At 43.0% G+C, this 18,311-nt stretch overlaps 1 protein-coding gene across 1 annotated transcript in view; it reads right to left on the bottom strand.

The window, feature by feature from the left end:
* Positions 1-597: 597 nt before the first annotated feature.
* The window catches only part of LOC120902704 (MOXD1 homolog 2-like), a 124,255-nt gene continuing 106,541 nt past the window's right edge, over positions 598-18,311 (bottom strand). The window contains exons 5-9 of the mRNA XM_040311677.1: positions 15,923-16,201; positions 8,930-9,115; positions 5,781-6,448; positions 5,532-5,700; positions 598-3,016 (exon numbers count right to left, since the gene is read on the bottom strand). Coding sequence (XP_040167611.1) covers positions 2,639-3,016; positions 5,532-5,700; positions 5,781-6,448; positions 8,930-9,115; positions 15,923-16,201 — 1,680 coding nt within the window. The 3' untranslated portion in view covers positions 598-2,638. The remainder of the gene's footprint in view (positions 3,017-5,531; positions 5,701-5,780; positions 6,449-8,929; positions 9,116-15,922; positions 16,202-18,311) is intronic.

Here is an 18,311-nt window from a genome sequence, read left to right as displayed (position 1 = left end):
CTACTGTTATTATGAAACGCAAAACGATCATGCTACTGTTTTACTCCACTTTTTACGATTATTTCTCTGCACCTTATCACATGTAAAAAGGGTTCTTCTCTAGAGTTGTGTGGTATGTTTCACTCATCATATTTTTATTTCCCTTTTTTTTGCTTTTTCATCGCGAAAAAAAAAATAGTCAAATAAAAATATTATCTTTTTAACATAATTAAATAAAAGAAACGCACAGATGGATAGAATAATACCATAGAACTTAGATAGCAATTTCATACTAAATAGCCAAAACTAACAAAACGAGTTTATAAAAATATGAGGAATTGTATGAATCGACAACAGAGGCTATCCCAAACAAAGACAAACAAGTTAAAAACATCAAATCAAATCTCTTTTCAATGAAACACAAAATAATGAAAATAGTGAAATGAAACACAATGAAATGAATGAAACAAAACACACAAAAAACTTTTCAAGCATCATAGCAGCAAACTAAAACACAAAACATTACAATATAATATTTAAGTTAGCAATAGGTGAAAATGATATGGAAAAGAACTGAAAAAATACATTGCAAAAAACTTATAAATATAAATACATATAAATAATGCAAAAAGAAGAAAGTGAAACTAAAAAAATTAAGAAAAAAGAAAGAATTCTTTTTGAATTAGTAAAAAAAGAAACGAAAACCACCATTCAGCCAGCACTGTTCCATTCGTTCACGTTGCAGCGTTGCTTCCTGCTTATGATATTTCCTTTCCACTATAAAACCTCCACACACACACACGGCTCTGGTTAATGTACTGCATTCACTATAAACTTGAGCGATTAGTTTTTATTTATGATTGTCTCTCGCGAGCTTACTAGCGCTGACCTAAGGGTGAAATGATTTTGGGCGAAAAGTAAACCAAATTGCCCTTGTTTAAAGAGAAAAAAAAGGTTCAAAAAGAATGCATGATGAATAGATATTTCACAAAATGACAAATTGAATGGTGGAGACGTTAGAAAAAAGTCAAAATAATACCCCATTCCCATCCAACTCTATCTTTATATACTCTGCACCCTTTTCTTTAAAGTTTCACATGAGTAACAGCAGCGCAGTAGCAGCTAGTAGTGTTTGCAGTGTTGCAAAAATCAAACAGATAAATGTCGAAACCTAACGAAAGCCACTTCGTTCCCACCTGTCGGGCAGGAGAAAGGACGGCTTTCGTTTCTCGTTTTCCTTCTAAACAGTTTTCCTTACACAGATGCTCACTAGTAGGTGCTGATCAGTAGACGCACAACGCACCGGAGCAGGACATACTAAGAGTGAAAGGTATCGCAAGGTATTGGAGTCAGGTAGTTCGGGGATAGGATTGAGATGCCATTCAGCTTCTGCCACAACCGCTTCGCAAAGTTACAAAAGTTTCACATGATTTAAACATTTGCTACCAACAATGTCTCGTTCGTTCGTTTCTTTAATGTTTATTCACAACAGTGGTGGTATGTAACAAACGAAACGTTGCCAAAAACAAGGTAGCAGCGTGATGGACAGCAAATAATCGAGCTACTTCTTGGGAAGGATTATCTAGTGCTAGAAAATAGGGAGGCGCGGCACTTACACTACCGCTCGCTCGTACCGGCACGCATAGTATCGGAGCAATGAGCCGCCTTTAGGAATTGTGTGTACAGACACGCATTTCTTTCACATGTTTTCGAGGTGAAGTAATTGTTGAATGTTTTTTACATATTTTATTTTGCTTCTTCAATTTATATTTTCTTTCGATGACCGGCTTTCGGTTCTTCACTACCAAAATTACGCTACCACGTTGACATCTATTGTAATGTTGCACCATTGTTGCTACCGAGTGTACGAGATTTTTTTTGGGTCTTTTTTCTCTTTTTCTTGCTATTATTTTTTCCTTTTTTATGATTTCTCTTCAGACGTTCAGATCTACTATCGATTTTAGTTTCTTGTTACTCTTTTTTACAAAATGCACTATATACAAAAACACAAAAACAGATACGCTATATGGCAAAGCGCTTATGTACAAGTCGAAAAATAGGTGACATTATCAAGAGAAGACAGAATTTTTCTCTGCTTTTTGCTTCTCCCAACGTGTATCAGTTTAATATGTTTTGACACGGATTAGATTTCTTCTATGTTACTTTCATGGGTTCTGCTTTTCAGTAGTTTTATCCATATGTTTCACCAACACTTTCACCTCTTTTCCTTCCCTTTTCATCACTTTCATGTTCGGCTAGGCGAAACTCTACGTATCTCTTTTTTACAACATTTATTTTCTACTTGCAGTTAAACGATAAAAATAAGAAAGAAACAATTAGTCCTTCCACCTGGTGGAATGCAAGGTAACCCCGAATATTCATTGCTTAGCGGTACAGTTTCTCTTCAACCCTTTAGGTGTTGAGAAAAACGTTCACTTCTTTTCCTCGCCCACAAATAAAAGACACACTTACACACACACTTACAAACATTTACATCCCGTATGTACAGTACGTTTCATTACAATCGTTCATCGAACGAACGGCCGAACGGTCGAATCTAGGACTCTTTGGTGAGTTGGATGCATCTCAGCTGCAAATTGGTTGTCTACTTATTATTGTATGCTTCTCCTCTTGCCGCTTAGTAGATTGAGCCGCCGGTTCACACCCGGTGCGCTATCCGGAACGAGTACAGGAAGATGATGAACAGCAGAAACGCAAACATGTTCGGCGCGGCACCGAGCGGACGGAACGTGGCCGGACCGCCGCTCAGCCCCATCGACTCGGTGACGGAGCTGCGGGACACCTTGCTGCGGGCGGCACCCTCTATCACGTTGTTGCTGTCGATGTCGTCGTCGTCGTCGTCGTCGCTGCCGGCCGCCGCCGCCCGATCGACGCTCGTTTCCGACTCCGTCACGTACCGGTTCCGGTTCTGGAACAGCACGTTCGCGACGTTCGTGCTGCCGACGAAGCTGCACGAGCGGATCAGCTTGTACGATTTCGTGATGTTCGGCGCAAATCCTTCGAGATTTTCCGTGCCCTGTAGGATTGGTGTGAAGAAGAAGAAGAAGAAGAAGAAAAAGAAGAAGAAGCGAAAAGAAAAGGGTAAAGAAGAGGAAATGCAAACTGTAATGAACGGATTTATGCATAACACTTAATACTATTACGGTATCAATTCGGGTGTAGAGAATATGCCCACAGTCAAGCTTAAACCAGGGGAATTGAGCCAACTCGCTTTCCTGCTCGCTCTCTCTCTCTCTCTCTTTCTCTCTCTCTGTATCCCTCTCTCTCGCTCTTTATCTTGAATATGTGTGCTATTTTATAGCTAATAATTGCCAGCCCGAAGGGGTTCCTTGCACATTCCTTGCCAGTGATATAGGACGGCAGTGTGGCCTTCCATGGGGCCGAACGGCGACCAGCATCCCGGAACCCCGGGCGTGTACGTGAGTGTGTACGGGCAATAACTCAACGTCGGCCGATAAATTCTGCATCGGGGATTCAGTGAGCGAAAGGCCGGTGCAACATTCATCGACTGCCAGCTGGGTGCTTATCAATAAAATTTATTTGCAGCCCGGCAATGCCTCCCAGTCCCAGTCAGCCGGTCACGCTGCTCGAACGCTTCCAAGAAAGCCGGAAGTACATCCATCCACAAGCGCCAGTATTTCGCTCTCGAAATCCTCTTCTTTGCATACAAAGGGGGCTCTCGCTCTTCGGCAAGACTATGTTGCACTTCCAATCGGGCGTCGGCTTCGGTTTGTACCGGAATGTGCACCCGTTAGGCAGCACAAAGCCGCACAGCACATCGAAGAAGGTGGTGCTATACGCCCGTGGTGGTGCGGTAGAATCGTATAAATTTTGCATGAAGCTCTGCGTGCAGTGTCCGGTTTACCGGGGGAGGGGGAGTCCCATGCAGCACCCTATACCGGAAGGATTCTACCGTGCACCGTATATATTTCATTTATTTAAATCAAATTTGTGCTGCCTGGGTTGTGCTTTCAAAGGGGGGGATGAAGTGCCCGGCCCAACCGATCCAGAATGCGTTTCAGGCCTCGGCCAGAAAATGCCGGATAAGAAAGGAGCCAGGGATGTTTTCCGAAATCGCTTACTCTCGTATACTAATTCCTGGTGGTTTTTGAGCGCTGTGGAATTCTTGCATTGATTGAAACGATCTATTTGTTAGGAAGGGAAGCATAATGCGATTAAAAGCTAACGTTATCGTGCAGAATAAATAGCAATCAAGCGAACATTGAATTAGGCTTTTACTTTGCCTACAGTGGATAAATTGCAAAGGCTTATTTAGTAGTTTCTTTTTCTGGTGTTCAATTTATTTGATTTTCTAGCAAAGTGTTTAATATTTTAATATGAAGATGAAATATTTCTCATTCACGCATGCACACATCATTGACTTTAATCTAACCAAAATGAAGTAACTACTGAAGCACCAGGAATAGATAAGATTTACTCTGGACAAAGATTTAATTTCAATTCAAAATTACTCGTAGTAATATAATGAAGAATTTTCTCTTAGTTATCAATGCCTAACTGCACAAGATAAAAATAGCACTTCCATGTTTATATCTTTTTCAATGTTTTTCCAAGTACTGGTTTTTTTTAGATCAGAATGTTTACACCTTTCAAGCACAATTCTTCAATCTATTGATGGGTTGTTTTTTTGATTTTGCTGGAATGCTGGATTTTCCTTAAAAAACCTAAACTCAGAATAGCATCACCACGAAGAAACAGCTTTTTGTTAGTTTTTTGGGATTTCGTTTACATTATAATTAAATTTCCAGTAATACAGTTTTGAGTAATCAGAAAAGAAGTGCTACTCAAAAATAAACCAAAAATCGATATTATTGTTTTCGTTAGACTACTAGCATTGAACAGATCGTAGCATCCAGCAAACTACAAGAAGGTTACATGCTCAAATTAATCTGACAGAGGTATTTTTCCATATTACGGCCGTGAAGATGGTTAAAAAATTTATTGAACAAATACTTTAGTTGGCAGTTTGATGAAAAAAGTCAAAAATTGCTGACTCTCGACAAAAAATTCGAGCAAACACTAGGATTCAATGACATATCAAAGAGGAATCAATCCAAACGCGGTTAACGCGGTTATAATCGTGCATGATTACCATCGAATTTTATAAGTACTATTTTCTTCTCAATTATGTTTACTGATTTAAATTGTAATTCACGAACGAGGACACTATGATAGTAAAAACTGAAAAGCGTAAACTTCAGGAGGCCACAATATTGCTTAAGCGAATAATTATTTTCCACATCTAAAAGTTTAAATTGTGCTAAGTGTATGTTGTATAAGACCACTCGATTAAATCATTTTAAAATGATCTTCCAATTCTCTCTTTCATCGTCTTAACGCCAGTTCTGTATTGCTTGATTCAATATTTTTGGAGGCCATGTAGTAGGTACTGTCAATAAATTGTTTATTATTCCTAAATCTATTTGCTGCTTCGCACTCTTCAAAAACCCTATTCACTGATCCTATCAGAAATAATCGGTCAAACCATTCTATGATACCAAAACACTTACCGGCATGGGCTGATTCTTGGCGCTCCAGCACAGCGGCTTAAACGAGCCGCGCCTGGTGACGTACTGAAAGCTGCGGAAGTTGTTCCGCCAGTCGTACGAGATCAGGCGCGTCTCGAGCGTCATGCCGGACAGCTCCGGTGGCGATGCAATCCGTACCGGGTTCGATCCGCTGCAAGTAAACGAACACGATTTCTTCCTGTTAGTTTGCTACACAAATACATTACTAAACGCGCGTGAATGGACACTTACGGCACTAGCTCATTGATGCCGAGCGAGTTAATGACGGTGGGTAAGCTCGGCAGCGAATGGCACGTGGTCAGCTCCTTCTGCCGCGGGTAGTAGAGCGCCAGCACCAGACACGTCTCCTCCCTCGTCGTCAACCCACCGAGCGTGATGGCAGCCCGGGCCGAACTGTCGTAAATGCATTCCGCAATCAGCCGATCACCAGGCAGCACGCGCACCGGCGCCGACAGCCGCCGATACTCCTGATAGTTCCAGTCCGTGTTACGATCGTGCGCTATCGGCAGCAGCTCCTCCCGGTGCCGTATCTGGCGCAGCTTGATCTGCCGCCCGATCTGGTGCGTCCGCATCATCACCGCAAAGATGTTCACGCCGTCCCGCGGGAAGGCGCGCTGCGTGCACTCCCCGACGCAGTGGCCCTCGGACACGACGTGCTCCTGGCCGGGCGGTATGATGTGCCGCCAGTTCGGGTCCATCCCGACCGACAGCACGCCGGCGTCCTGGCTGCGCAGCGTGCTGGTGTAGAACAGCCGCAGGCCGGAATTGTCCACCATTGCCTTCGGTTTCGGCGGCCAGCTGTACTCGTTCGCGGTCAGGCTGTAGTGCGTCTCCATCAGGTAGAAGCGGGCCTGGTTCGACTCGAGCGGATATCCAACCTGGCTGGGAAAGGAAAATCCCTGGAAACGGAAAGGAAAAGCAAGCAGAAAGAAAAGCGGGTCATGAAAACGTGCCGCAGAGTGGGTCAAGTTATTGGGCAGAGCCCGCGGAAGCTCTATTAAAAAACAATAACCAAGAAATTTATTTATTGCCCAGTGGGTTCCCTCCAGCCCCCTCATCTCCCTCCATCATCGCTTGGTTGTGTTTGGCCAATCGCCAGCCGTAACCGAAATGAACCTTTAAACATGTCCAACATGGTAGTAAGGCCGTTCGTGCCGTTGTCTGGTTCGTTTTTTCCCCCCTCAACCTAAGGAAAGAAAGGAAACAGCCACAACAACAAAAACAAAGCAAATAACAAAAGTCGTAAAAATATTGATACCAAAGGCAGCAGCAGCAGCAGTAGCAGCAGCCAACAACCAGCGGAAATATCACCACACACGAGAAACACCAATCGGTGGCGTCCCCGGCCCTGGGAAAACCTTGGGGTGAATTTGTATGCTTCTGCCAGTGCCTAGTGACTGGTCCTGTGCAAATGTTTATAAATAAGCGCCCGAAAAACATACACATTTCCGGTGGCGAACAATGGTACAACACCCTGCTCCAAAGCTCGCCACTCCCTCCCCACAGAAGGAAAGGAGAAAAACAACAACCAACCAACGGCCAACAAAAGCCTTCGGTGTTTGGAGCCGATTTTCCAAGCCCGCGCGCGCTCGCGTTCGCTTTTTTTATAGGTTTTTGATTGAAATCCATAAAGTTTTATGCTGGAAAAACTGGCACTGGTTCTCGTGGTTCGATCGTGTGCTGTGTGGGGAAGGAAGGCCTCACCGGGCGGTTGGGAAGGAAATGGCGAGGAAGGAGGCAGGACATAAATACGGTACGGGTAACCGATTTACTACGCAGCAGGACGTGTCTCGCGGTGGAGTTGGCGAAAAGAAAGGTTTTGTTTTTCTTTTTATTTATGTTTTTTTTTGTCTTGAATGAATTTGGCCCTTGTTTATTTCAACATACAACTACAACAAGAAGAAGGAAAACGCGCTCTATCTGGTAGGTCACAGGTGTGGTCCCAGCGTGTCGGTGCTTTAAATGGTTCCATTTTCGATTGGTAGGAACGCACGAACGCAAAACCGTTCTTGTGCTTTTATGTGTTTCAATTTCATCGAACTGTGTGTGTATGTGTGTGTGCGTGTCTTGCTAATTGAAGGCTTGGTGGGAGATGCTTTAAGGAAATTCTTAAGAAAGGGAACGAATGCTGAGGGAGCTTCTTTTCATTGCTTCATAAAATATCCGACCGCTGCCGGAGCCCGAGTAAAATATGATTTTGATGCGTTTATTTTTATTGCCATTTTGTCTAGTTTTGATTACTGTTAATCAACTTGTCGGGAAGGAAAAAAAGGAAATATATACCAAACATTACGATTTCCAATACAGCGAAATGGGGAGTTCCGTGGAGTCAAAGTAGATCACGAATGTTTGAATTGACTTTTCTTTTATTGCATTGGCAAAAATAAAACCACTAATGGGGAAGGTTCAAATGTTTGACAAAAGCCATAAAACATTCCTTTAATTGGTTTGTTTTATTTATAGTGCTTGCGTTGAGAAATTGTGCCAAAACAAAACATGAAACGTTTCGTGTTTTCTGAAATCAAATAAAACGATCCAAGCAAAACCTTAGCATCGCTCTTGGCATTAGTTCCTTGTCTGGAGACAAAAAAGTTCAAATCAAATTCAGTTTTATAAAACAATAGTTGTATAAAGATTGTTTCAATTTGCGCTTATATTCTTATTATGATCAGTTCTTCTTCTTATATTTGGCGTAACGTCCTACATGGACATGCCGGCCTATACAATACAGGCTTTCGAGATTTTATTCATTACCACGCAGCCGAATAGTCATTCCTTGCTAGGAGGGGATGGGTCAATTCTAGGCTTGAACCCATGACGGGCATGTTATTGAGTCGTTCGACTTGACAACTGTACCACGCGACCGCTTGTGATGATCAGTATGAAACAATATTACTTCTGTCAGCAATATTGTAGAACAAAATGGCTAGTGAAGTCTTTATAATTAATGTGGCGACTAATTTGTTTTACCATCATGTTTTGGTAATATTATTTGTTAATTGGTAGAAACTAGAGGCTTGATTTAAGCAAACAAGCTATAAATATTAAAAAGTATTTATGTTTTTACTTCCATAATTGAAGCAAACTGAAGATCTAAATAGGAATTTTAACAACAACAAAAATATTTACGGATTTAACTTAAACAACTCGTAACTCTTGACAGTGATATGAGTAATATGAATATGAATATGAATACATAAATTGATCCTTCAATTACTGGAAAACGCTAAAGTGTTTACAATTAAAAAAAAGGAATAAGCAGTTGGAAAAATATCAAAAGCTTCCGAACTAAGCAAAGAAATTCCGCAAAAAACTGCATGCGACACCCAGTGGAAAGCACCCTGACTCATTCCATTTATCTACTTATTGCGACCACTTACCTCGGAACCGCGGGTCCACGCCGCCACTATCGAGTTGCAGGTCAGTATCGATTTATCTGCCCGATAGCACGGGCAACCGTTTTCCCGTGACATAATTTCCAGCTCCGGTGACGATCCTTGACACTCGTGCAGGATCATGTGATAGACGTAGGATGCACTCGTCCCCGAGTCAAACACTGGCTCGTACTGCAAAGGAGAAGGAGAAGCAAACAGAGAGCGAAAGAAGAAGGTTAGCATGGTGGCAGATAAATAAAATGCGCCCGCGGAGCCGACCCTGGTGGCATAAACACAGTCAAGGACAGTAGAGACGACCTTCCGCGGTTGTGATTGATGTTTAATGTTGTGTATGTTTAATTTGCCAAAACCCCAACGACATCGCGGTGCGATACACAAATGCTGCAGCGCTGCCTGCAAAACGGTGATACATTTTTATTGACATCTGTAAACCAGCCGGCCTGGGGGGTTGTGATCGTGCACTCGCCAAAAGGTCACGCCGTTGGCCCTGGGAGGAAAACAACCAACCGGCGGGAAAAACATCAAACGTGCTTGCGGGGGAAAAAAACGCTCAAGCACAAGGTACAGTTTTCCGATTAATTACAATTTATTTACAAACCCGGTACCATTTTCGCTTAGGCTCTATGAGGGCGAGTGAACGAGAATTTAAACCTCAAATACACACACATACACACAATCGATAGACAGCGAGGCATGGCTCTCGGTGCTTGTTTAAAGCAATTCGTTCAAATAAAACAGCAAAGAGAGGAAAAACAGCGAGCAACGGCTCTGCAGCAAACTGCAAACAAAAATCCGGTACGGAGGGAAAATTTAAAACACGGCTGCAAATAAGCGACACAATTGATGCGAGGGATTTATTTCACTGGGAAGCGTATCGATTTGCATTTGCGTTTTGGGACGCAGGGGACAGGGCCAATGTTCGCTGGATGGAGCAAAAACTCGTAAAAAAAGTAATTTAATGACAAACATATAGACCAGCGCAAAGGAAACAGTGTTTTTTTCCGGACCAGTATTGGTGCTCGGCACGGGGACGATTTGTTGCATGATGCTGGTGCCATCATTTGTCGAGTCGGTGTGTGTGTTTGTGTGTTTGTGCTTTTCAGCGACAAATCGCATTCAGTGAATGTATAAATTGCAACGGTGCTATTAAAAAGGGAACAAATCGTGGTGGAAACAACAAAAAATTGTACAAAAGAAAGCAAGAAGTAGCAAAGTAGTGTCGTATGAAAGCACAAACATGAGGATTCGGAAAAACGAAACGAAGAAGGAAAAAATGTTTACAAACGATAAAAAGGGAGTAAAATCAAACGAAACAAGTAAACAAAGCCCCATGTCAAGTGTTTAAGCAAAGAGCAATCAATAATTAAAATGAAACCTATTTAAACGATTGTTATCGAACCTCCATGACTCCGAGTGGTGTACGTTGCGATTTGAAATAGTTTTTCTCCTTCCCGGTAGGATGTTGATGAAGGGTTGAAAAGAATGGGACAAAACAATCCCACCGATCGGTTTAAATGAAGTAGAGAACGTGAAGCGGGATAAAACGAGCACAAAAACACTCCCTCTAGCGGGAAAAAGGCACCGCACGACTAAGCCAAAGACAAAACGTCAAATGAATTCTAGTGCAAAATGCAAAACTTCCCACTCTCGGCTTGCACAATGGTGTATGTGTGTGTATGTGTTCGCTCTACATTCTATTTGTTTGTTGCGATCAGGACGATGAAAATGGTTTTTTGCTTTTGCCGGCGGACATTTTAAACCAGGCCACTGAGTAAGTGTTTTGTGCTGTGCTGTGTGTCTCTGTGTTTCTAAACGATACAAAACACATCCACAGCTTCAATTCGAGCTTAAAGCTTGACTTTACTTTGGTCCGAATAGGACGAAAAAATGGCGGAAGGGCAGGAAAACGGCGAGGAAATTAAATTTAACGGACAATCGTTCCATAAAGGCAAGCGCCCGGGCCGGGTCGTCGTTCGGTGTTTAGTGTGTGCCTCCGCCCTCGTGGGAATCGCTTGTTAGTTAGTCCGCAGGGCTGACGGCGGAGGACGACAGTTAGCACCGATATTTGAGCTGTCATCACGAATCGTTCGTTAGAGACGAACGGAGCGACAGTTTAGTGGCTCATGCGAGATGATTAAGTGTGGATGGCGACGATTAAAAAAAAATACTAGAGATCAATATTTCACTGCTGGAAAGTGCAATAATTAAAATCTACAGCACCATTCTAGATCGAATGAAATAAAAGATACAATGCTTGCAGTGTCTATTAAATAGAAACAATGAAATAAAAATTGCTGCATACTTCAATGGAAAGTGTTAATGAAAGTATTAATGCCAACATAATAATGAGTTTTTACTTGTTGCAGCCAACTTTAAGCTCTCCTTAATGCTACAACAAAATATATATTTTTTTAGAACGATTAGCTGAATATAAAAATAAATTAAACATTACACATTAAAAAGAAAATATTTCTTTTTTGCAGGAGCATAGTTTGATGTAATGTTTGGTATGCTGTATGTGTTTAATGTTTTACTTTGTAACACTAGTTAAATTGGTTAATCGCTTACAGGGCAACTCAAACTGAACCATTACATACTGGCCCTGTATATGATCCTCAACATATACCGGTCATGGAACTAATAGTGGATTCTGTTATATCTGGTCCTGGAATCGGTTTCTGATTTCTAGAATAGATCTTCCCATGTTCATCATGGAACTGATGCTAGAACAGCACCGATCGTGGAACAGATACTGGACCCATATAGGTCCTGTTAGTAAACCCATAGCGGCCATGTAACTATTCCCAACTTTATTTTGATCCTTGAACTGTACCTTGACGTGTTCCGGTAATGAATCGAAATCAATACTACAGTCAATACAGTGTCTATTCCAATTCTAGTTGATCATCATTTCACCGATGATTCTTTGCTTTTATCTGAAATATTGCTGAATATTTTTTAATTTTATTATTTAATATTTTTTCTTTTAATTGAGAATCTTTGATGTCGAAGGATTCAGGAGATAAATGTTGCACAAAATGTCAATTTTATTTTGTAGTAGAAGATTAATACGACAAGGGTACAGTTTTCAAAAAAAAAAACTTTTAATGGTAATGCAGTTCGTACCAATCCCAATTATTAGAGAAAATTGTATTTTTTTGATACATGATTTGATGCATGTTGTATGCTTCTGGATATAAAATTTTAATTTAATGCAATCAATGTTTCAACTTATACTTTGCTTATTCATCTCGTTAATATATTGTTATAGAATCGAAAACATAATCATGTATTCACTCCTTCACCTCTTCGAAGCCAAAACCCTCCAAAAGAGTCATACCACACAACGTGCGAACGCATCGGTTCCATCAAAGGTTTGCGGCCGTCAAGGTGAGTTAAAATAAAATTAACATTCAATTTCACATTTCATTCAGCGTATAATAAGTTTCACTTGTGCAAACAAAACCCGCACACATACACACACGCACACAAACAAACAAACAACGAATCATAAAACAAAAACACCATCACCAAAGCGCGAACTCCGTCCGCTACCCGTCAATGACAAAAATTGCAACCGTCTGCAGCCTGCAAATGCAAGCGTGCACCGTTGCACCGGATGCCGAGTGATAGCAATGCAGTGGTTGTGTCATATGACGCGCGCACACACACAGCCATGTGCATGGCGACATTTCTTTCCCCCGGTGCAAGGGCTGACGTTTTATTAAAGCACACGATTTAGGTGACGGCTGGCCTTGCGCGTTGCATATTCACCACGTTCGGCATGTTTTTCAATATTTACTCACGGCAAACTGGTGCTGTGCTTGCGCGCCTTGGATGGATGGAGTACATTTTATGCAGTGCACAAAATGCACTTTCCCGGTTTCTTTTCGTACCGCTATACCAGCAGCAAAGGCTGGGCTGCACTTGTAACCAGGCATGGCATGAAAAAGTGCGATAACAATGTTTTCTTTTTTGTCTCTCTCTCCCTTTTCCCGTAAACCTTCATTCACTTTCCGGTACGTTACGCCACACCGAAGCAACTTTACGGTGAATTTAGAGCGTGTTTTGACGAGTGAAAATGTGTCCCTCCGTGTTGGTGGGAAGTGAATCGGCACTTTCCCCTTTACGCGTGGTGGCAAAACTCTACGAGGGGGGGAGGGAGGGTGGCAAAATAAACTAAAAACTTACAGCCGCTTGCATTCTTCCGACCTCCAGTTCGAGGTTCACCCCCGGATGGGAACGATTTCTAATATCAGCAAATCAATAGAACAAACAACGACGTGTCGACACCGTGATGGAGCAGCGCACTGTCGCCATCAATTGTATGTAATAGTATTCGGAGCACTTTCTGTCGTTTGTTGTTGTTCCCTTTGCCCAAACTCTCTTTTATCTGCATCAGCTTCAGCGAGCTCCATTATGCAATTTGCATCGGGGAGGAAAACACATGCTTTGTTTTCTTCTAGCGGTGAGAATTTACTCCGAAGAGAGTGGTTTAAATTACATTCTGTTACATTTGAGTGTGTTGCTAAGGGGTGTAATGGTTGCAACTTGTGTTTAATAGCGAGGGGTGCAATGCAACACATTTCAAACAGATATTTTAATGTTTCATGGTAATGTTTCAACAGAATATTCAATAAAAGGCGACTTAAAACTGCATTAGATCCTAAAGAAGTTAGTAAATACAACGATTTCCATAATCCGCCTAGCACTAATCGGTTAAGTGATGATATATTAAAGCATGTTGAACAGTTATTTTGATCTTCTAAAAATACGAGTTTGACATTTTAAAATCAATTGCAAAGCTATACTGTGGAAAATTGTGCCTGACATGAAAATAATATATTTAAAAGCTTTCTCTTATATAATAGTATACAATATGCAACTAATATTAACAAGCAATAGCTGTCCTATCTACATACTTACTGTACATTTCTTCAACCCCAATAACTATTATTTTATAATTTAGGGATCACAGCTCCCTCTATTGTAAAAACTATGTACTGACGTAGCAGCAAGGCGATAGTATGAACTAAATAGTATTTTTCAAGTAAAAGTAATCCGTACTACACTTTATAAACTTCTCTTTGAAAAGTTGTTCCTCTTCTTTCAACTGCGAAACAATACATTGCCCCTGCTCATTGTTCTACGTATGCTCGAGAGACAAGCGAAATCGCAAAGATGCAAGTATGCAAGACAACCGTTTTCCATAAAAAAATCAGCCCCATACATGATTCATCCCATTGTAGTGTACGACAATCTCGACCACTCTGAGCAATCTGCACCCCGTGCCGTTCCTAAAAGACACAAACAAACAAGCGATTGAGATGATGAAGCATACAATTATGTACGACAACGATCAACTATCAAAAGCTCACTCGGCTGCTTCCAACACCGAAAAGGAGTCGCCGGCGGAAAAAGGCCAGCACAGGTGACTGGTGAGAAAACATACGAGAGCCACACACTTACACATACAGCTACTGCCACCGAACTTTATTGTCACCGAAACTTTCAGCCCGTTTTCCCTAGGATGACATTTGGTCTGCCACGCTCGGGCTCGGAACGACCCGAGCGGACCCCACTGTTATGCCAGATGATGGGTGTTGTTTTAAGATAATGGGGTTGCCTTTAGACCGTTCTGTTCGGATCGGTTGTGCAACGGTTGGTCGTTTTTTTTCTTCTTCTTCTGATGGTGACTCAAGCTATATGTGACGTCGTCTGCAAACGGGAGAGAACGCTCTACCATCTCGGAAAGGTCCCCGAGACGCCAACGGACCGATAAAGAACCAGAACCTGTGGCGGCGATTGCTTTTTTGGCCGGCCTGGCGAGTGCATTGGAAAGTGCCGGCTGGCTCATGGGACTAACTCGTTCATTCTCGTATGCTTACTTGAGAATGGGGTTAGGAATTTTGCGGGAATGCATTCGGAGCGTACATCCCTGAATTGCTGGTAACGAACCGAGTCGCTCCTGCAGCAAACCGAATCTCCAAATCTCGGCCATAGTCATCTACCCGGCACAGATGACAATAATGGAGCGAGTTTTAGTGATTTCGATTTCGCTGATGAGTCGAACGTTCGGCCAAGTGGACAAGAAAGTTTTCCTTCTGTACACGCTGCCCAAGCTCACGAGTCGGCGGGTTTGGGCGTTTTGCAAAGCTGCAGTCCGACCAGTCCCAACAGTGTTTGCAGAAAGCGTTCTTTAAATTGCTTCCAATTTGTGAGCTCATTCTTGATTGTATGAGTGTGTGTGCGTGTGCTTCACCTTTGGTTGCTCATGCTCCGAGAAGTTGTCCTACAAATCTGGTCGAATAACAGCTGTCTGCTGTCATGGCGCTTTATGATACCGACTAAATGACGGCGGTGAACGGTGAATCTTGTCCGTAACGGGCACTGCTGCTCGTTTCTCAGGACCACGGTATGGGATTTGATTATTTAATAAAGTGAAACAGATAGCAGACGTGATGACCTGCTTGATTCGTGCAATAAAAGGCATCCAGCAGCAGTGGGTATATAGCATCGCGCGGGCACATCAGCTACCACCGCCACTGATGTGATCAACAGGTTCAAAGAAAGGGGTAATCAAATTTTTGCGGACCACACCCGTTACTTGATTGCGCAGGTTTACAAAACAATCACGGTACAGCGTTGAATGTATAACGAACGGCACTGGAATACTTAAAAGCCTGGGCCGTGTAAGAGCCCTTTCGTAGGGATTAAACTTTGGTCCCCCAAAAACCAACCCCGATAAGAACAAATAAGAACTTCTCCAAACATTCGGTCCCGCGGGATGAGATGAGCTTTCCCGCGGGTTGGAACCCAAGCAGCCCGGGAAAGGAGTCAGAAAACTAGAAAGATAAATAAAATCGGAAGTTCCGAATGTTGGCGGTTCGTTAGGCCGCACTCGATTTTGGGACAAAACTTCTCTCCTCCCTCCCAAACACACACACACACACACATCCAAAAAGGAAAGAAACTTACCCTAATCAGATGATGTTTGCGATTGATATCGTTCAGCTTGAACATCTTGCACCAGTGCAGGGTGCCGTCGCCCTGCGGCAAATTTACGTCCTGATTGAGCAGCTCCATCGTCCGCAGCCGGGGGTCCGGCTTCAGCGGGGCCTGGTTGATGCGCTGGGTCAGGAAGAGGGACCGGGCCTGCTTGAACGCTTCGGCCGGGTCCGGCAGACTGCCGGGCGTGTAGAACGCACCGTGCGGTTCCTTGTTGTGGTACATGTAGATCACACGCATGGTGTCGTTCTGAAAAGAGACAGGCAAATGGAAGAATGTTAACACAACTGTTTAAAGAAACTAGGGAAACAACATTTAATAGAGTATTACATAAATGACACCTACAAGGGAGTTTATTCAGCAAACATTCTGCCATTTTAAAAGGTTTTTACAGATAATTTTGATTGAGAAATATAATCAATTATTGCTTATTACCAAACAAGCAAGGCTGTAAGATGATTGAGAGAACTCAAGAAATCAAGCATTGTAGTTAAGTTGCTAATTGCTGACTAGCGCCCCCTAGCGCATTTTGTTGAAATTATCAATTAGTTCAATGTCTGAAATTCAATGTTTATTAAACACTTAAAGTATTTGTGATTTCAAGAGCTTCTTATTACAAAAAAAACGCTTTCTAGAAGGTTTTAAATGTGTTTGCTTGCTATTTCTCATAACGAACAAAAAAACTTCACCCTTAATAAAAGCTTTTTATTACAAAATTACAAACAATACTTAGTTTGCAAACAAGTTGAACGCAAACAACTGATTTTAAGTGCACTGGTTCTTTAGTACATCGTTCCTTCGACTGGAATCTCAACAAATGCATCTCCCTCCCTACCCAATTAATTGCCGAGATAAGTGACCCATTAAGATAATTGATCGTCCGGAGACGATATAAAGCTGGCCGTAGTCCCGGGACCTGAATACTCGAATATGGACCAACTTTTGCACCGAAACTGGCCAATAGTGCCAAAAAGCCATCTACGCGGCCATTGCTGCTGGAGTGTAGTTTTATCGTTTGCAATCCCGTCGAAACTGCACCGAAGAGTCCCAAGAGAGTCCTCCGTGTGGGGTTCAGTGCCTGCAGCTTGCTCTTATGATGAAGCAGTTCTTGTGTGATTATGTTTCAGCTCTGTTCCAACTTTTAGGGCACTAGTAAAAGAGGTGTACTTGTAGCCTTAAAATATCATGGTGCAACACAGCAAAAAAGAAAAACAAGCTTTATTTAAGAGGTTCACAAATATTTGACCTAGAATTCTTCTCCCCAACGAGAGGATGGCCTTTGTTAAGGTTGGCTTCAGACACCGGGCAGCATAAAAGCGACATCCGGTATTAATGTGCTGCCGGGCTTTAATCTTGACACAATCCGCTGGCCATTCTGCTCGCCAACCGATGTTTCTTCTCCCTGGGGAGCTATCCTCCTTCTTCAAGGGTTGCACAGGTTGATTGCTTCGTTTCGCAATCGGTTAAGGTTTGCGGTTCGTTCGTTGCTCAATGAGCTTTATCCCCTCCGGGGGTGGAGCGCAAACCACCAAGCCGTCGCCCAAGCAGCCCCGATGATGACCACGTTAAGAGCCGCCGGCGACAAAACCGGTGTGCATATGACGTACACGGCTGCGGCTGAAGCCGCTGCCGCTGTTGTTGTTGCTGTGGCCAGTGTGATGAAATCACGCGTCCAGAGCAAGATGGAATGCAATTCATTGCATTGACCAATGCCCGGGGTGGCACCAAACGCTTGGCTGCTGGATGCTGCGTGCTGTCCGATCCAGCGGAAGACAACCTAGACAACTATTATCGGTGTGTCCAGAAGTGATAGGCAATTGACACCGTCACCATCGTCGTCGTCGTTGTCGTCATCATCGTCGGTTGCTGCGGTTCGTCGTCGCTGCAGCAGCCGGGTAGCAGTCGGGTCGGTGATGATTGCAATCTTGTTCCTCCTTTCCTTTCCCTGCCCTCGTTCCCAAAAACCCGTTCCCTGCAGCAGCGCACAAACCAATTGCAATTTAATTGAGCGCACGTGGAGCATGCTGATTACAGCGAAACCGCTCTCGGTGCGCTTGTCAGAAGCTTGTATCAGCGAGGCATCCTTTCCTGCAGGCACTTCAGGCTGCTGTTTGCTTTGCTCTTTGGTGTGTCTCGTACCCCGCCCCGTTGGAATACCCCTGGAGCTCTTTTGCTGTCGAGCATGAAAAGTCAGACAGAGAGAGCGGTGGAGAGAAAATGACAAGACAGGGAGACAGGGTACACCCGCAAAGCACAAAGCTTACCGCTTTGACATCCGAAAGCCCAAAGACTCATAATATGCTGAACCCAAAGCAGCGGGCGAAGGCATTGGCTGCCGGATGAGATAAAGCGGTATTTA

This window comes from Anopheles arabiensis, chromosome 3 (assembly GCF_016920715.1).
Source record: "Anopheles arabiensis isolate DONGOLA chromosome 3, AaraD3, whole genome shotgun sequence".
NCBI classification, from domain to species: Eukaryota; Metazoa; Arthropoda; class Insecta; order Diptera; family Culicidae; genus Anopheles; species Anopheles arabiensis.
This window is presented reverse-complemented; position numbering and strand designations above follow the sequence as displayed.